This window comes from Pleurodeles waltl, chromosome 8 (assembly GCF_031143425.1).
Source record: "Pleurodeles waltl isolate 20211129_DDA chromosome 8, aPleWal1.hap1.20221129, whole genome shotgun sequence".
NCBI classification, from domain to species: Eukaryota; Metazoa; Chordata; class Amphibia; order Caudata; family Salamandridae; genus Pleurodeles; species Pleurodeles waltl.
Window position 1 is genome coordinate 1,266,240,939 of NC_090447.1, and position 21,264 is coordinate 1,266,262,202.

The window sequence follows — 21,264 nt, forward strand, 5'->3', positions numbered from 1 at the left end:
GAAATCCTGATAGGATATCAGGAACACCAAGTCTGGTTTGTATGTAATCCAGAGGCTACTCTGCCTATTTTTATGGGTATACTCCGCATCTTGATACAGGAACTTTTATTGCTGTGGAATTAAGATAGTTATTAAGTTAATTAGTGACACAACATATGACTTAGACAGTATGTTTTACTGACCACAGGGGCTGTAGTACTGGTTCCTGGTACTACACCAAAAAGACAATTAAGTTGTTCATAGGCAAAGGGCCCACAACATGAGATGAAATTCCATTTTTATTTGCTTGTATAACTATTCATTTGGAAACAGTCTATCCTCACACATCACGCCAAGACTAGCATAGAAGGCCTATTATGTGTTTTTTACTTGGTATGATACCACCCACAGAATAATGTACCACATGAGAAACAATCTTTGCGAGTATTGATACTACTACACAGGGTACAGCTTCATTAGCGGTGTTACTGGAGGTGATAAAACAAATAAAGAAGGATTATGAAGCTGCACCAGCTATTGATTTAGGGATAAAATTGGTAGTTAATTTTGAGACTGCCTCAAAAACAGTTTGAGGATTCTGGCAGTGCACCTTAGCTGTTGTTCTGGTTCAAGATCATATACAAGAGCTTCATAAGACTATTTTTGAAGTATGTACCTCTATAGGCCGCCATACATTATGTCCTTGGGCCACAAAACCACAACTTGGTACACACAATAAGTTGGAGGGACCTGGTAAAGAAAAGCAGAACAGGAAAAGTGAAAGCAAAAAGCTAAACAGAAATCCAGGACTGGATCTCCACCACAGCAGGATTATTAAAACGACTGATAGATCTCAGTATTCTGATGTTACTTCCCATTCTTTGCAGGACTTTGGGTGGAGTAAAAGAACAGAACGGAGTGGCATGCACCCAATATTGAGGTTTGCATGAAGAAAGAAAAGCTCATTTAATAAAAAGAAAGTAGCTAGAATAATGAATAAGAAACATGCCTCTGATACTGTACATACTTCTGTGGAACAGGGCTTGGGCATTAGTGCTTCTGGACAGCACAGTGGAAGTGACTATTATTTGTCAGACTCTCAAGGGAAATATGAAAGTGACTCCAACTGAAGACTATATACAGGTTGAAACACTGGTTAGACAAGTAAACTGTCAGGACATGGTTTATGATGTAGAAATACAAATTGAAAGGGACAAATTGAACTAAATTAAAGCAGTATTCTGGTCATATTTGTCAGACGCCTATGAGATCATTCTCACTAATGAAGAATGGCCTCTATCATTTATAACGATGCACCTCAATGTGAGGCGGTATTAGTTAAAGAATATTCCTCATTAATGCCTGGAGAACTCAGGGAAAATATGTATGCAAGTGGACTATAAAACACACTACAATGTTGTAAAAAACACAAGCTTGGTAGGAACAAAGATTCTGTGTCACATGTGACACCCTTAAAGAATGAGCCACAAATTGGAGCTCATCCTAGATCAATTACGGTATCAAGGTATAATAATGCAGTGTCATTGTACCATGAATACGCCCCTTTTTGTGGTGTTGAAACCAGAAAATTCATATAGAATAGTTTTTAGATTATAGAAATTTAAATGTGGATATATGCACACATGTAGTGCAAACACTCACAATATAAGTCAGATAGTGTAGACCAGTGGGACATAACGTGTGGTCTAATGACCACTGGAGGGTGCACAACGCATACACAGGGGTCTACGACTGTTTACTAAATTAAATAGTAAAATTAATAAAGTAGATATAAATAAAGAGGCAAAATTGAACATTTTAAAATGTGTTCTATATTTGATTGTGAATTACACAAAATATTTCAATATTTAGGCATGTGTTGGTGTACACTTGTTTTTATAATGTGTTTTATGTGTTTTTTGTGTATTGTTTTGAGGTTCAAATCATAGAAATTACTTAGGCTGGCGGTCCCAGCTTTCAATAGGGACTCATGGCCATCAAATATTGATATGTGTATGGTAAGGTTTCTGTCTAAAGCAACTGGTCCATAAACAAACAGGAGAGGTCCTAGATAAAAAACACATTCCCCTATGACTGCAACTACATATGATGTATGGGAGTTGTGCCAAAGATGGCTGTCAAAATCTAGTTTTAGTGTTGTAAAGAAACATATGTCAAACTGAATTGACTAAATGTATTTAAGTTGTTTTCTTTTGAGCAAATATCTATCTAAGAATAGGAGGTTTATAGCTATCATGATCTATGCTGCTATAAAGTAGGAACACAAAAGGATGATGGTCGGAATGCTGAAACTTTTCAAACACTTACCCCCGGTCACAGAACTGGGATGAATCCATTGTTCTTTTGCTCAACATGTCACCCTAATTTGGACCCACCATATGCAAATCAGTCTTGTCTCTGCTCCCCATGAGAACAGTCCAGCCTGAACTGCCACGCCAGGTACTGCCTGGATTTGAAACAAGCATCTTGGGACCGGTTTTGGGGTATCAACCCTCATCAGCCATGTTACCTTGAACCCAGTGGCACAGTAATCAAGGGAACCCCATCTGGGCATCTTACGGTGATCTTAGCAACACAAAAGGAAGATCAACTGAGTGCCTAAATGTTTCAAATGCTCACCCCAGTCACAGATTTGGGTTAAATCCATTGTTCTTTTGCTCACCATGCTACCCCAGTTTGGATCCAGCCATATGCAAATCAAATCAGTCTTGATCTTGCTCCCCATGGGAACAGTCGAGCCCGAACTGCCAGGCCAAGTCCACCCTGGACCGGAAACAATCATCCTAGGAGCAGTTTTGGGATATCACCCTTCATCAACCAGGCTAGCTTGAATCCAGTGGCACAGCAAGCAAGGAACCCACGGTTGGGCATACCCTGGCTAACTTACGGCGACTTTGGCAACACAATAAGATGGACGGAGTGCTGAAACTTTTCAAGCACTAACCCCCATTCACAAATCTGGGTTAAATCAATTGTTCTTTTGCTTTCCATGTCACCCAGTTTGGACCCTACCATATGCAAATCAGTCTTAATCCTGCTCCCCAAGGGAACAGCCAGCCTGAATTATTTTGTTGACAGTGGGTTTCAAACACATTCCAAATGCATCTACACAACCTCTAGAATATCCTTTCTACTTTGAATCGTTTGCAAAAGGATTTGAACTATTTGCAGCATGGGCAAGCTCAATTAGGGTATTAATACAGTTAAATTGGGCGCTACATAAGCTTAAGTCGCATAAAGTGCAATGGTCGCTGATAAATGATTCCACCGTCTTTCTTTTTTAATCTTACTGCAGGGTATATAACAATCTGTAAAAAAAAGAAGCATCATACAATCTTCTCTTAAACAAACAGATAAAGAGCACTCCCTTTTCTGTTGCTCATGATCCACATCTTATGTGGACCCGGCTATCACTTAGCTGGCTTTCATTTCTATAACTGTCAGGAACATACCTCTCTTGGGTAGTACGAAAACATGCATAACATATTTCAACAACATGCATGGGGTTTCCTTTTTTAAGTATCATTGCTAAACAAAAGAAAATCAAGTTATATGGAAGTGTCTCAAAGCAAAAACTAGGATTGATTATGTATATTGACTGCCTTTTTCCCCTATTTATGCTATGAGGATATTGCTAAGAACCTGGCTTGAGCTGGAATACTTAATTTTGCACTTGATATCACTGACATGATTAAATGTTGGGATTCTTTTCTGTTCTTGTGATGCATCTGTTTTAATCAAAATTCGACATAATATTGTTGTACTTGAACGATATTGTAGTTTCACCATATACTTCTACATTTTCATTGTTCCTCTGACATGATGACATGACAAGGAAGTTGTCAAAATTGCAGTTGTGACCATTCACTATTAATGTAGAATGTTGTTATATTTTGATAGAACACGGATACTAAAGACCAATTAAAAACAAATAGTATAGAAACAGGTGAACCTATGCAGAGAAATAATAAAATGTAATGAGGGAGATAACATTTGGTACAAATTAAATCATTAATCTCGGATCTGAAGTAGCACTCTCTGGAGACAGCAAAGGAGGCTGAGAACAACAATTTCAGGAATAGGTTAATAAAGAAAAAATAATTGCCAATTAGCCACCATTCTTTTCGCAACCAGAAGCTAATTTTGCAAATTGACCTATGTATTAACAAGTTGGTTCACAAAATAAGGAATGAAAGTGGGTTGCAGTCCAACCTACCTAATTAATATTTAGGTAAGTCCCAATTTGCAACTCACTGCAATTGGCCAAAATCAAGGGATGTGGTCTGAAAGGATCAGCAGACCACCATTCCTGTAATTGCTTTGAAGAAAAATCTTTTGTTTAAAAAAAAAAAAATTGTAGTCTGAGTTTCCAAAAGGAAATGGGCCTGCTTAAAAATATTTCTTTTTCTTTAAGTTTTAATGAGCGTTTACCCCAATTCCCAAAAGGAGAATAAGTTACTACTTCAAGTTGATTGGGCAGTTGTTATCAATAGTTTGCAGCCAGAAATCCAGTTGCAAATCATTGATACATAGAGTAACAAATCACTATTGGATAGGAATACCCACAACATACCAGTAAGAATCTACCAACTCCAAAAATGGGTTTAGTAGATTGAGTTAGCGTGAGTGCAAACACTAAACAGTTTTGTACATCTATTTTTTAACTGCGATATGATACAAACTTAAAAAGCAAAATTACAGTGATAATTGATTGGGTTGCAGAAACAAAAATACCTTCTTAGGGTTTTATGACAGTAAGGAAAAACGAACAGAAATAAGAGAGTGCACAAACTGAAACAACAAAGAACACACACAGGAGTATTTGGACACACCGAATTAAACAGAATTAATAACATTAATGTTTTTGTTGAGGGCAAAACTATGAAACAAAGTATAACAATATAGTGAAGTGAGAAGGGCAACACCCATCGTCCATATTTTCAAAACTTTGTAGCTGCGCATGCTCAAAACACACAAGGCAAAATAGCAAATTAATAAAACATATCCTTACCTCCTGTACATACTGCTCACTCATTTGACCAAACTGGTGTCCTGGAGGCTTAATACCAGAGACCATTAATCCAGAGGCATATATTCTTGATTTCTGTACATCAGGCTTCAATTTTTCATATAAAACATTAGGTGCTTTAACATCACTAGTGAAGGTTCTGTGATCAGTTAGAGTAGAGGCAGTACAGGTCTGGGGAACAGTTGAAGAGATTGATGGTTCAAATGAAGTGTCAAGCCTGTCCACTGGCTGGGGACTTCTCCTAATGTAGGTAATGATTTTAGGTCGAACATGCTTGGGCTTCGGTATCACAGGCTGTGCTTCACCCTTGTCTTCAGCTCTTTCTCTGTGACTGCTCTCTACATTGCCTGTGATTGTTAGGGAGGGTTTGGAATGTACAAGTAAGGTTTTGGAGATACCACTGTTGCACACAGCTGTGCTCGCTCCTTGAGGAGATATGTTTAACAGTTGTGTACTGTCAATGGGAGGTAGGATGGTAGAAGGCGACAGTCTGTCAACATGAAGTGCATAAAGGTTCCTTAATGTTGAGGTCTGCTTGCTAATATTCACTCTTGCCACTGGGTATAGTGGACCCGGAACAGTCAAAATGCCCTCAGTACTTGTGGAAGCTTTACAACTCCCCTTTGATCCATCTGAAGTCTGTCTCTCTACAGTTGCTGCCGCCTTGTTGGGAGCAGCAAGACCTGGTACTTCAGAATTAAGCTTATTGCTGCTGGCCTGGATATGGCTGTCATTATTCCTGTCCCGATAGCTTGGACATTCAGTTAATGCAGTTTCCTGACTCCAAAACCGCTGGTAATCAGAAAATTCATAGGCTTTGATTGAGGCAGAATCAGGTTTTCCTTTTAATGGTGCTATCGTGTTCTCGGGGTCTCTAAAAGTTACACTTCCAGGTGGATTTACATTATGTACAAATAAATTAGACTCTCTTCCTGCTGTAGAACAACCCACTGCATTTTCATCAACATATCTATTTTTGCTTGTTAATATTGTGCCACTGTCTTGGTGGCTGGGCTCACTAGGAAGAGGGCAGGTAGGTCTATGCTCTTTGTTTGCAGTGACATGGTCTTGATTATCCTGGCTGACAGCAAAGTTTGCATTCTCTCTGCTTTCTTCAGCTAACAATGCAACTGTACTTCCACAAGTTGGCCTTACGTCAGCACCAGCTTCTATTTGTTTCACACGGAAGTTGTCTACTTCACTGAAAATGTCTTGCATCTGAGAAGGACTAGACTCTGCCACATCAGTCCCACACTGCTGCTTTCCGCGTACACTTCCATCTCTTTGACATGCAGCCATCTCTACCAGCATTATGCTCTCAGCTCTTGATTGCCAACTGGCCTTGGGCTGTGGAAGCCCCAGCCTTCTACCTTTGTCAGTCTGACTCACCTGTGCTTCTGACAGAATACAAATTTCCTGAGTTTTACTAATTGGGTTCAAGTGCTGATCCGAGAATGTTGGGTGAAATGTGCTTTGTCTGCTAGAGTTCTGCAACTTTAAAGAATCCATTCGGAGCTCTGATGCAGGCATTTTCCTGCTTTCTGAGGTAGATGTTTTAGTATAAAGCACAGTCTTGTTTTCCTCTGAGGTACTGTCAAGGGGATGAAATGTCAGACCTAAAAATTGATCTGTAGGTGTTTTGGGGGATTTTGGTGTAGCACCAGTTCTGTCACAAGATGTGTCTGTGAAAGCAAGGGATACAGAACGCGAATCAATGTGTGATGGGTGTCTAAACGTCTCTTTTGGAACAGTATCTGGTCCACCAGAGGGATGGATTGATCCACCATAAGATACATGAGGAAGTCTTTCAGTCTGAAAAGTTGTAAATGATGTTTCCTTGTCACAACATTTGACCTCATCAGTACAACTTTCATCAGTTCTTTCTGTTTGTCCCTGGCTGATGAGAATGTGTCTCAAAGTGTCCTTATAGTCATGGGCCATACATTCTTCATTAATCTTCCTGATTGTAGGACTATACCTCTTAGGTTCTTTTGAAATGACACCAGTAACCTGAGACTCTTGAATCCAACTCAAACATTTTTTCTGTTGCTTACCCGACCACACCAGATTCTCACATCCAAGTTGAGACAAACTTCTCACCTTTTCTGTCCCATCACTTCTCTTAGCTTCTTCTTCAGGGCTTTTATCACTAGTCATAATTTGATTTGCATTTGTGTCTCCTAAGCCAAGCAAACTTTCATTGTCATTCTGTGAGTCATTCATGTTGTCATGCAGCTCTCTAAATGAGGCCTTGTTTGGGATCACAGGTGTTGCCATTTTCGAGATACAGGAAAAGGTTTCCAGCACTTATTCTTCAATACAAGTGTTTGCAGGTATAATCATAAATGCAGGATTCACTTGCAAAACTTTACATCAAGTGAATTTGACCAGCTCATTAGGTTTCTAAAAGTATTCTTTTATACTTTTCAAAAAGACTTATTTCTTTATACAGTCACCATGTAGCCGATTAACATACATTCTCTGAGAATCCATTGAATTCTATCCACGTATTGCCTCTTCTCCCTTTTCACCTAAAAACACAAAGAGAAAAGCAAATGTGAGCATTTGTCCGAAGGCTTACGATGCTATACATTTATGTCAGCAATTATAATGCAGGAACATTAGATGATGTGAAACATAAATGAATTTATATATGTTTTTTATGACTTTTAGGTTAGAGCTACCTTGCTAATCCATCAACATGCTAAATATAAGCAATTGGATTCTTAATCAACTTCATTTCTACATACATCTAAAAACAGAATAGTCAATATGATGAAGACAACATTGAGCTCACAATTTGTAATATCGGTCAAATGTGTAAACCTTTATTTGTATTTCTTAGCTCAAATAAAATTTAATTAAATACAATAAAGCAGAAGTACAGTTACAAATTAAATGAATAATCCTACATTTAGATGCAGAGGAGTACCATATAATAAAGTTGTTGAACAGGTAGTTATGTGGTAGCAAGCACGTACTACAGCATTATCACTGCAAAGCATCAGAATGTAAGCAACCATGGCCTGTATTATAGACAGTGCATACTGTCTATATTTGCACCACAAGCTGTCTTTCAGCAGGTGCACTGGGCATAAACAGGGTCAGTGTGCCCTATTACAAGTAATGCATCCACGCACTCGGGCAGCACTTACGGCAGTGTATTAGTGAGTTAGACCAGCTTAATGAAACAGCTCGTCCATGTTTCCCTATACAGGTGGTAACTGCTTGCACTTCAAAAAGGAGAGCGATCCCTTTGCAGACAGGTACAGTGAGAGACTACATTCACCGGCAGAGACATGCCTGGGGTCCATCGGCCCTCTTTCCTCCCTTGCAGGGATCACCAACAGGGGGTGCACTGACTGTGCACCACCGCTTTGAGACACAACAGCAGTGTGCCTTCTGATGGCCTCTATGTCTCTGCATTCACGTTCATAATAAGGCATAATCACAGAGGCAAAGTGTTCCCCTCATTATCAAGCGGCCACACCCCATGCTGAGAGAACAGCCCCTGAAGACTATGCCAGCGCTTGGTATGAAGCGGTGTTAGCTGTACAACAAAAGTGGGGGGGATCACAGGGGTCTGTGCCTTCTTCTGTATTACTACAGTGCGCTAGGGGTGCAGAGAACAGGTGCACATGCCTGTTGAACCCCTGTTGCACTGTTTGTAACATGGTCCTAGGAATAAAAGCATTTTATTTGCTTTCATCAAGAGCCTTCCTGCATAACCAGGTCTTCAATTTACTGTATAATGAATGAAGTCTCCAATTCTCTTTTAATTCCTGTGAAAAAATGTAAATGATATGCCTTTGAGTTTGCACTTTCTAAGCTTTGGGACCACAACTAATCCCTTAACATTAACAAAGGACAGTTTCCCTTGAAATACCTGTGAGCAGACTTGTTTTAGAGGTAAGTACTGTGATGAGTAGATAGTTCATTCTTTTTTTTTTTTTTTTAATGTTGCGATCTTGCAAGACTTTTGCAGTATCATGAAAAGTAGAAAGGAGTAGATGATCTTTGACTATACTGTAGTATGCACACTTGCTACTGTGGGAAGTAGTCTTACTATATATGGTGTTTATACGAGTCCATTGTTTACACACCATCAGCTTAGTAAGAGTTGTGAGTACAGTACAGGCTCTTCCCACACTCTACTGTTGACATCCAATATCAGTGAGAGTGGTGTTTGCAGAGAGGACAGCCCTGGGACAGAGCATACTAGGCACACCCATCACCCAAGAGAGAGGTCTCTGCGGAGAGGTCAGTCTCTCTCCACCCAGCATAGTACGCACACCCATCATCTAAGAGAGAGGTCTGAAAGAAGAAGTCAGTCCATGTGTACACCCTAATACGCACATCCATCATCTAGGAGAGAGGTTTGACAGTAAAGGGGAGTCCCCCTCCACTCACGACTATGCATATCTGTCATCTGAGAGGTCTCAGCGGAGAGGCCAGTCTCTCTCCACACACCCTACTATGCACATCCATCATCTGAGACAAAGGTCTAACAGAAGATGCTAGTCCATGTACACACCCTAATATGCACACCTGTCATCTGAGAGAGGTCTGACAAGCAAAAGGGCAGTCACCCTCCTCTCACTACTACACACACACTCGTCATCGGAGAAAGAGGTCTGCAAGGAGAGGGCAGTGCATGCACACATTTTTTTACGCAAACCCGTTATCTGAGAGAGAGGTCTGACGAGAGGCCAGTCCATGTCCACACCCTAATATGCACACCAGTCATCTGAGAGAGAGGTCTGAAAGAAGAAGCCAGTCCCTCCCCACACACTACTATGCACACCTATCATCTGAGAGAGAGGCCTGAAAATAAAGGCCAGTCCATCCACACACCCTACTATGCACACCCGTCAATGTCTAATACTCACACATTTTTTAGAAATATTTTGCAAACTGTGAACAATATCCTGTTATAATAAAAAAGCATTTCATTTAAAAAATAACACAACATATATATATCTACCATAGAAACACTCACAAAATAAATTATTTTTTTAAACGTAGAAATTCACTGAAAAAGCCAAAGGTCAAAGTAAAGTTAGTTAGGTGAGGTTCTTGGTGACAACTTTAACGTTTTTAACTAACAAAAAACGCAGACATTCAGCAGTTATAGCTAGCAGCACTAACTATACCTTTCTACCCTGTTGTGTACTGCTTATGAACTTGCATATGACATCATTCATGCATGTTCAATGACAACATTAATGACATCATTTATGATATAATCGATGACACCTCAAATGGCACAATTAATGACATCACTGAATACATCATCAAACTTCACATTCACACATATTGCTCTACAAATTAGTATGGCATTAGAAGCCCAAAGGTCAGTAGAAAATAGGTCAGGAGAAAATCATTCATTACCACTGCCATCACAGATGCAACTCACTTAGATGTTGAAAACAAGCATTATGTGCAACATTGATCCTATAGCATACACTTTAGAGGTAGCGTTGATCAAATTAACAATTTACACAGATATATGGGACACACTCATTGATTGCAGTGTTCAATATCTATACAATTGATGAAAGCCAAAATAGTGAATGCCAGTTCAAAAAAAGGTAGCCTACTAAATAGAACTTTAATATGTATCACACCCATGACATTCAATGAACATATATTGAGAAATGAAGTTAAGATGAGTAGAGAAGAGTAGAGTAAACGTATTCACAATATGGCAAGAGTTTACTCTTTCCCACTCTGTTTGCAGATAGTTAAACTCTCATGATAGATACATATCACAAAGTGTTAAAAACTCCTAAAACCAGTGTACACACTATGCAACAGTTATTTTAAAAAAAGCTATTTACTAAAATAATACCCACTATATTAAGCTGCTAAAGAACATACTACCTGTACCCTTCGTACTGCAGTGACAACTTTTCATATAGCTCATATTTTCTAACAAAATTAGCACACATACATATCTTAGTACCTGGTGCACACTGTCTTCTTTGCTATGTATACATTTTCATGTTGACAAGATTCTCTATAATACCTCAAGGCTGCTTACAAACGTTTGTATCTACTATGCAGAACCTTTCTCCTGTTGAACCAAAAAAAAGGTTTTGGGAGCATAATGATTTCAAGTCAACTGTCACTTGCACACAGAGTAACACTTGAGTGAAAACATTTATAATGTGTACATTAGTTCTACACATCTATGGTGCATTAGGAGCACATGCGTTTTTTGACAATTGCACCCATTAGTTACCAGCCACTATGTAAACTGTACAGCAAACTACCACATTTCAGATGATGTACTCAGTGATGTCATCAGTGACATCATCAATGATGTAATTTGAGATTTCATAAGTGATGATATAAATGATGTCAGAGAACATCTCATGAGTGATGTCATATGTAAAATCATAAGCAGTACATAGTGGGGTGCAAGCTCTTGTTAGTGCTGGCTAATTATAACTGCTTAATTTCTGTGTTTGTTTTTCAAGATCAAGATTGATAGATTGATAGATAGATAGATAGATAGATAGATAGATAGATAGATAGATAGATAGATAGATAGATAGATAGATATCTTTATAGTGAGGAAACATGGTTTGTTATATGGCCTGTGGCCTGGCTGTGCGATCTCACTGTGCAATACAATTACCAACTCCTTTGGGACCAGTAGGTTTCATTTGTCAAACCTTCAGCTCAGCTGTGGCTGTGGCTCTGAGAAGCAAGGCTTCCACAAAGGAATAAGTGTAAAGCATTTTAAATAGCACCAAAACAGTTGCAGAAGTAGTTGAGAAGACACTCAAGAAAACTGACATCAATTTATAAAAATAGACTGTATTTTATGTATTTTTAGAGACCACAACAAAAAAGATCCACCACAGAGTTCCAAAGATATAGAGGATATAGAGTATATTCAATCAAAGCATTTCATTGAAGCACAGTCAAGCATTGGTAAATTCAATGAATTTGAACTTAGAAACATTTTCACCACAAAGATGGGTATTGCGGTCTTGTAGAGTCAATTTAGGTGACCAACTCCAGCAGGGAGACAGTCAGGGGGACCAGCAAGGTCCTCAGAATCAGTTACCTTTACAGGTGAAGCAACATCTAGACATTTCCAGGCACTTTATCTCTTTTGAAACTTTTTTCCTATGGAAATGGTTCTGATGCAAATGGATGAAAGATGCTGAAGATGCTCTAGGATACTCTGGATGCAATGTGGTCAATGTGGGTTTTCCAGCAGCTATTCCTCAGTCCACGAAGGGGGTGAGGTGGTTCTGGTCACAAGGTCAACATCCCTCAAAGTCCTCTTGGTGCTGGTAGAAGTCCAGTCACCACTGGGCTACCAGTCGTCCAATATCGCAGTCACAGCCTGTTAAACCTGACAGGCTTAGAGTGGTTTTCACACAAACGTGTTGCCTGTTTGCCTTAGGACTCAGAGCACTTTACCACTGCTGACTAGTGCTAAAGTGCATCTGTTCTCTCAGCTAAACATGTTTTTTTTGGTAACTCTACAATTTACATTTTTAATTTACATATATGTCCCTAGTAAAGGGAACTATAGGTCCCCAGTGCCTGTAAATTATATGCTACTAGTGGGACTGCACCACTGCTTGTGCCACCTACTCAAGTAGCCCTTAAACATGTCTCTGGAACTGCACCACTACTGTGCCACATACTCAAGCAGCCCTTAAAAATCTCTCAGGGCTGCCATTGCAGACCCTGTGTGTGCAGTTTACACTGTCATGCCACCCTGAATGTAGGCCCTAGCTAGCCTATAGGGCAAGGTGCTATGTAATTAAAAGGCAAGACATATACGTTTGAGTTTTACATGACCTGGTAGTGAAACACTCTCAAATTCATTGTACACTACTGTGAGGGCTACCCCTTGCATAGGATAACATTGAGGATTCCTTATTACATTTAATAAGCTGTAATTCCTGATTGAGAGGAGGTAGATCTATCATGTTTAGTACCTATGGAATTGTAATGATACATCCTTCTAGACACACGCAAACACACACACACACAGGGAGCTTAGGTGTGACTGATGGGTCATCAACTTCCTGATCCGCCATACTCAACAGGATGGGAGGGAGGAGCTGGGCACAGTTTCACACTTATATCTGAATAGGCAGTGCTCTGTCCCCACACAAAGGGCTGCATAACCCCCTGTAGTGATTCTGGAGGCAGGGCAGGAAAGAAGGACCTCTGAGCACTTCAAAGACTATTCTTCGAAGTCACCTCAACTGTGCAGTGCAACGTCTCCTGTTTCCGACACATCTACGGCTTTGCATGGCCCGAAAACCGATGCAGTGCCTATCCGGAGTACATCCAAAGGATCAATGATGATGCATCGCCTCCTCTGCTCCCCGCATCTCTGCTTCAATGTCAAAGTATCCAAGAACCAATGTACTTTTTCAGCGGAACAAGGCTGGTCCCTGTATTCAACCCTCTCTACATCTCAGTTTTTTTTTTATTTACCCCAGTCTAGCATGACTAGATAGCCCCGGTTGGAGCTTTAGGCTTTTAAGCACTACAGTTTGATTTTAGTCTTTAAAAATTCATATCTCAGAATCTACTTATTGGATTTTTGTTGTTTTAGTCTTGTTTTGTTCATAAAACTATAAGCTATTTTACTAAAGTGGAGTATTTTTGTGGAGTTTTCACTGTTTTACTGTTTGAAGTGTTGCACAACTACTTTAGAATTTGCCTCTTAAGTTAAGCCTGCCTGCTCTGTGGCAAGCTACTAGAGAATGAGCACAGGCTAATTTATGGTGTGTATCTGACTTACCTTGACTAGGATTGTGGTTCCTGATTTGACAGGGGGCATCCGTCTGCCAACCAGAAACACAATTTCTAACACAGCCAAATCCTTCCCTATGTGATTATTCAGTTTCTGGGTGACCAATCTGCACTCAACAACTGTCCTGGGCTCAGCGAACTCCAGTGCAACTTTATCATCAGGTCTTGGTCTCTGATGCTGCACAGTGGTGGTCGTCAGCCGATTGAAGAATCTAGGGTACCAACTTTTCCCAGCAGACATCTCACCTGTTTTGCCCCTGGGCTTTGATCCTTGAATTCTCTATGCTTTGGTGGAGCTCTGGAGAGGAGTTCTCCTCTAGTATAACACATTAGGCACAGTCACTCTCCTTTGCTAGCCACAACGTTCCACAAGTGCTGTAGGGCAGTCCATCTTTAGTTCATCTTTGAGGCCAGGCAAGATCTGAATTCTTGGTGCATGGGGTGCTCTATTTATGATCAGAAAATGCCCTCCGACTCATTTTACTTTTTTTTTTTTTTTTGTTTCACCCATGATGTGTTTGGTAGCCAATAGGCTACCAGGTTCCCACTCTCCTGGTGACCACCTCCTGGGAAGTGTGGCATCTGGCAATCCCAATATGCACCATTCTGCCCACTACCAACATTGGTGTCTAGAGCGCCCTAGCACAACCAGAGGTATGGCTACCTTGGGGGCTACGTGCCTCAAAAAATGGTTGGACAACAGGTTTCCCCTCTCCTTCGCGGGAGCCAACTAGTCTGCCTAAATAATGGTGCTGCCCCTCTCTCAAGTGTCCCCCATTTGCTCTTTAATGGCGGCTTCAGCTTTAAAGCACACCTTTGGGTCCTACACCCGTGTGGCTTCCTTCAGGAGGATGGTAACACACCTCTCCAGTACAGGCCTCTACAGTATTATCTCCTTTCCTGGGAGTCATTAGCATGTCTCCTCAGATAGGCACAAAGCTTCCTTGGGTTCATGCCTCATATGTAACCGTTAAAGGTACAGGAGATTGAAGGCAACAAAGTGGCAACTTTATAAAAGTTGCACACTGTAACTTGTTATGTTAATTTGACTTGAGAACCTAGTCGGGTTTAATGTAATGAGTTGTTTGATACCTTGGAGCATCAACTTTGGTTGCACTGTTCTTGAGTTAGCACAGCTGAGGGGTCAATGTGTAACCCTGCACTCCCCAAATGGGTGGCCACTTCTTTAAAACAACTATTTCACATTTTTACTTCCACAACACACACATGTTCTGCCCATGAAATATGCTTAACCCTGCCTAAGGGCTCTGTACACCAGGCACAGGGTGACTTACACGTTTCAGGGGGACATTTGACTTTGCCATTGCTTTAAATGGCAAGGTACGGCTAGCAGTTCAAAACTGCCATTCCAGGCTGCAGTGGTGGACTAAGACTCATTTTATTTTTTTCACACCCATGAGGGCACAACCAGTGCTGCAAGCCCTGGAGTGACTCTATAACTTACAGGCCCCGAGTACCATATACTATGGACATACAGGTAAATGAACCTATGCCAATTGGCTATAGCTAATGTAATATACATGTTTTCAGGTCAGGGCACAGGCATGGAGTTCTGGTTAGCAGACCTCACTGCACTCTCAGAGGCAAAGAAAACCAGCAGCATCAGAAAGAACCTTGGGTTGAACAAAGAAAAAGAGGCATTTTCCTTACAACTATACAGATACACAGAGACATACATAAATATACACACAAAATTTCTCTAAATGCTTAGATTAATTAAGTATACAACTTTTAATCAAATGTATTAAATGAAATATTGGTTGGGGTATTTTGGTAAAACTCAAGGGAGCAGGAGCAGACTGCCTCTCATCCCAGCACAGTTCACCCCATTGCATCCTTGTCAATGCAGTATGCTTACTTCAAAGTTGTAGTTTTCCCCAAAATTTGGTGCAAATAGTGCTGTTAGCTCTAGACATGTGTTTCTGGGTTTAGCTCTTCATCAGTAGAGAGCAAAAGTAGTAGAGAGCAGAAGCAGTAGAGAGGAGAGAAAAACATCTGGGGTTGCTGAAAAGCTGCCCAAGTCTTCACAGGACAAAGTGCCACTCCACAAGCACACAGGTGCATCCGAGGCGAGCTCATGTTCTGTTAATGCTATTGTTTAAAAATATAATATTTAATTCATATATTTAAATTAGTTTATTGAACACCTTTAATTTGATGAGTTAATTTATTTTATTTGACCACGTAAATAATAGATATTTTAATTTAAATGACATTTATATTACACATTAAAATATTTTCATACATGCTTAAGAATAATACTTTTGCATAGAGAGATCTACAGCTCCATGGTGAAAGTCTTCTCCATGGATAAGGTCTACCCCCGCTGGTGGACATGTTTACCAACTATGTGGAATGACAAATGTGGTTATAAAGTTACTTGTAGCAGCTTTCCAGTGTAAATACATTCCTAGGAGGTTCCACTGCATCACTGTAGGGGAAGGAGACATGTAAGTCTACATTTACATGTAAATCTTATTCAAATATTTTCCCCATTAAGAAACGTTAAAAATGGCTACAAAGTGCAATGTACTTCAGTGTATCATTTCTACATGTGGACTGCATGTTAATGTATTTCCTCCTGAGTAAATTGTTTGCCCATATGTACTCCTGGGATTTTGTGTTTGTTTAAAACTCGCAAGAGCTTCTTGAATGCTTTGTGAAGCGAATTAAAGTCTGAAAATGTCATCAAGCCTATATATTTCTATATGTGTAAACCTCTGACTTTCAAATCAGGGGTTTGGGAACCAAGGCCTTATGCTGCAGTGTGGTAGGATAAATATTTTAATTAGGAACTGAAAACAAATAGGACACCTTAACTTTACTATCTGTGATGCATACAAGATTAAAACAACTCCAATGTATTATTGCTGTTTTTTGCTAAAAATGACTAAATTATAGATCTACAAATTACGGATTTGAGTGACATAAAACATTTTTTCACTCCGAATCTTACTCCTCTTAAAAAGCACTTGAAGGAGCACTTTCTTTATTCAGATGTGAAAATTCTAGAACACAATTTTAAAGAGAATAAGGAGAGCAACGGCTGTCTAGAATCCAGAAAAGCAATAAAGGCCTAGATGACACAATCACGACTCAACCACCCCTCACTCTGGTTTGTACACATAGCTATCCGCCACTCTCAATTCACAAACTGCTGCAAATGAAAGATGCTGCTATTATGTTGCAGTATCAAATCTCGAGCACCAACCAAAAGCACTTAGGACCCTATTATGAGTCTGACGGTCACAAGACTGCGGATGTAGCTGTAATCAACCATGACGGCGCTGAAGTCAGTGCCCCCATGCTGATTACAACCATGTTCTAAGCCAGCCTTTTCATTGTGGTTCAACCCCTATGAAAAGGCTGGCACAGAACAAGTGCAGGGGCCCCAGCACCATCGGAATGCGCACTGTCTGATGTGCCGACAGTGCACATTCCGAGGGCACTAGGGAGGCCCCTTGTGGGACGGCATTAGACTCCGCTCCATGTGGAGTGCAGTTTAATGCCACTGCACGTTTTACACTGGGATGACCAATGGAAACCTCAGCCCACAGGAAAACTCATAATGGGGCCGGTGGGCAGATCACCAGGACCGTGGCAGTCTCCTTATCAAGAGTTTGGCGGTTGTGTTTTTCCGACTGCCAAACTCGTAATCAGCCCTTTAGACTTTTATAAAGGAGTAGGTAGGAAAGTGCCACACAAATGCCACAGTGTTATGTAATATTTCCATAAAATGTCAGTGGTCTGTACTTATATTTTGTATTTATCTGAACTTTCTGATTATAGTACATACACATTATTTACCATATATCTTGTTAGGCTATGGTTTTGTGGTAATGATTTTGTGTACCATTGCTCTTTGAGCCATCTGTTGAGGTATTTTGTGATCTGCCGGGTAAGCGTACCAATTCACCGAACCATCGTAATACTGATTATTACTATAGACTACTGGAAATCTGCATGCGATACCAGTATTCAATTTGTGAAAAATCTTTGCTATTTATCATTTTTTCCTGGCTCTTATTCTTTTATTTCTCTAACATTTCAAGACTAACTACCCATCCAGTACACTTTTATTCACTGGAATGGCTACCATGTTTGAGCTCTCTCATCACTCATACTCTATGCATTACAACATCGCGATAAAGAATATACGCACATTCTGGACCAGATTTCTTTCAAACAAGAGTTCTAACATTTATGGGATATACAAAATTCCCATTGAGTAATCTTGGTATTCTACTAAAGTCCTATATTTCCATGAGCACTTTTACTGCATATTATTTATTCATGGAGATTGTTCATCTTAAAGATAATGTGCATTAGTTCATGTAGTGGAAAGGTTAATTTGCAAATGTCACTACCACATCGGATGTTTCTACACAAAAAGATTGTTTCTCTTTGTAGAAAAACCCTCCTTGAAAATTAAAGTGTTCCTTTTCCTTTGAATCCTTGAAGCCACTCTCAGTCACTTTCATAAATAACGGTCTTTGTGAATCTAGAGTGGAGAAATACTATGGAAAATTTCTGAATACCCTCAGAAGTCAGTGAGGGTGCTCATAAGAGATTGTGTTACCAAGCCCTCTATCAGGTTTTCCCTCAAATGTTAACACTTACTAGCCCAGAATTACTCATACAGAAAAGTCCAAGTACGTATACTCTTCTCTGTAAGGAACTGGCCTTACAGTTGTGGAACCTCGTGAACTGCATGTGGAAATAACATACATGAATCCACATTTTGTATTCATAAAACATGAATTTACACCTGGTGTAACATGAGACAAGAGTAAATCTGCTCACCGAAATGGGGAGGGAGTGTTTGAGGGTGGGAATGACCCGGCAAATTTGTGAAAAGTCATTTACTTCTGAGTGGATTGGTATTCAAGAACATTTTCTTGGTCTATTGCTGTCCTGGAAATCATCAATTTACTTCTGTAAGGGACAGGAGTGGGGATGAGAAAACTCCACCAATATTGGCAAGTAAGTAGGGAAAGGAGTATTTTCTATAAGTAAAAATAATTTTATGTTGACGATAAAAGGGAAAGTCACAAATGCATGTCTCTTGTATGAAACATTTTAATAATTGAAATTGAAATTGTCTTCTGTGTACAATTCTGCCTCAAGAAATACTTATGCATTGGAAGGGCTACTACCAGCCTAACTGAACTAAACTTAACAAGATGTTACCTGCTCACAGCAAGACACCCTTGCTCCAAAGGGGTACTATAGAAAACCATCACCAAGGTTTGGTAAATGTCTGAATTTCTTTGTGAATCTGCACCCTTAAATCCATATTCTGTGGATTAGGATCTAAAGTTTACGACTGTAAATCTAAAATTATGTCCACCCAAGTGTTACACTAACATGAGCAAAGCATTCAGCGCCAGATGTTCAAAAAGATGTGTTTGCGATTTCTTAATTGTGAATCTTTGTGATTCACAATTAGGAAATCATGAACAGTGATGTACAACGACATACTAATGTGACTCAGACACATTTTGTGATTCCCAGTGGGTCACAAATGGACCTACCTCATTAATATTCATGAGGTAGGTATTAATACCTCATTAATATTCATGAGAATGGGCAAATATCACAGGGAGGGTGGTCTGCTGGGGTTAGCAGACCACCATGCATCTGTGATTACTTTTTAAATAAAGCATTTTGTTTTACAACTCAGTCCATTTTCCTTAGAAGAAAACGGGATGTGTTTCAAAAAGAAAACTGAAAACTTTTCTTCTCATTTTTTAAGAGTAGGCAGTGGTCTCTTTGTGAAACATTTAATCGGTTTAGCAGACTGTTGGTTACGCCAGGTTTTGAGCGGACCTGTTGAGAGCAAAGATGAATGGAAAGCCAATTAGAGATTCATTCACAAATAACTTTAACGCTGCCCGATTAATATTGATGAAATTTGGCAGCTAGCAAATTAACCCCAGTGAAAGGCCAAGCAAGCCTTGCAACCAACCACAGCTGGCTGCACATAGCCAAAGGTGTTAGGGCACACTGCCAAGTGGAAGGCTGTGCACAGTGCCCCTTGCCATTTTAGAATGGGTTACTATCAACTTGAAGTTGGTGGTAAGCTGCGAATGCTTCGTGACCACATTTTGGCCGCAAAAACATTCTTACATCCAACGTCGAGTTACTATTAGCAAGGGACTCCCTTAAGCCCCACTTCCTAATACCGAATCGCAAACCCATTTTGCTATTCAGTAAAACGTTACTGAATCACAAAATAGGATTTGTACACATAAAAGGCTTTTTTGAGGTTGCATAAGGCCCAGTTCTGTGAATTAAGCCGTTTGTGAGCACAAAAAAAACTTTGTACATCTGGCCCTTAGTGCTCAGTATGTTTTGAACAATCAGATCATTTATAAGGGTAGGTGTAACTTGCACATTTTGCTGTAACATGATTACGCAAAGTTACAGCAAAATTATGGGAGAGTACATGGAATCATGCAAGGAGCATTCAGCGCTATTTTCTTAGCACAAAATGCACTCTCATATCTAAAACCGACTAGAGGATGCATTTTGCACTAAGAAAATAGCTCTAAATGCAACAGAATCGTGCTTGCTAAATGTGTTGTTCTGTTCTCCTGCAGTAGGATTTTCATGCCAAATTACTCATAATTGTGGGCAAAAGTGTAATCATTTATTTTTGGGTAATTTTGCATCAAAAGAGTAATGTGAAATTACCAAAATTATTCTGATTACTCTGGCATACTAAACGTTCTGCCAAGGCCTCATCATTTACCCATACTGACAGAATTTCCTATCTATATATTTACTAAAATGGTAGCTTCTGGCGCCAGCTTGTCCGACCACTGAAATTTGTCACTGATGTTTAGGAGTGCAAGCAATACTAAATCAAAAAAGCACGCTTTCTAAGCAAAGGCCTACCTTCAGGAAAGGTTTGTTGTAAAGGCGTTCTGGTTTTTGATCTGTCTTGTACAATTTCCTAAAGAAGTTATAATGGGAAATTATACACTTTTTTGCTGCACCTTGAACTTTTTTTCCGTGGATGGATCTTCACAAAACTGTGGCTACTGACTGATTTAGTAGACTGGCAAGTTATGTGCAAATCCATCCATGGTGTAAACTTTTCAACGGGAATAGCAGATGAACAATAAGTGCCCAGTGGTGAAATCCGCTGAGCAATAACATGCTTCCACCCTTCTCCACCGGTTAAGGCCATGTTCAAATCAATATAATCCATTCAATACTTCTTAGCTATAGGCTGTAATCACATCATATTTGATGTAAGTAGAAAATCTCTGTGGGTATAATCATAGAACTAAATCTGCATTAGAATTCAGATTGGTGCATCATTTATTCAAAATGATTAGGAACTATAGTAGGCTTTGCAAAAACACTCTTTTAGCCTAAATACTTGGAGGTCTACCCAGGGAACAGAATGG

General features: G+C 39.8%; 1 protein-coding gene across 2 annotated transcripts in view; it reads right to left on the reverse strand.

The window, feature by feature from the left end:
* The window catches only part of MTUS2 (microtubule associated scaffold protein 2), a 1,534,604-nt gene that overhangs the window by 1,100,592 nt on the left and 412,748 nt on the right, over positions 1 to 21,264 (reverse strand). For both annotated transcript variants that reach the window (XM_069202199.1, XM_069202200.1), the window contains exon 3: positions 5,012 to 7,560. In XM_069202199.1, coding sequence (XP_069058300.1) covers positions 5,012 to 7,306 — 2,295 coding nt within the window. In that variant the 5' untranslated portion in view covers positions 7,307 to 7,560. The remainder of the gene's footprint in view (positions 1 to 5,011; positions 7,561 to 21,264) is intronic.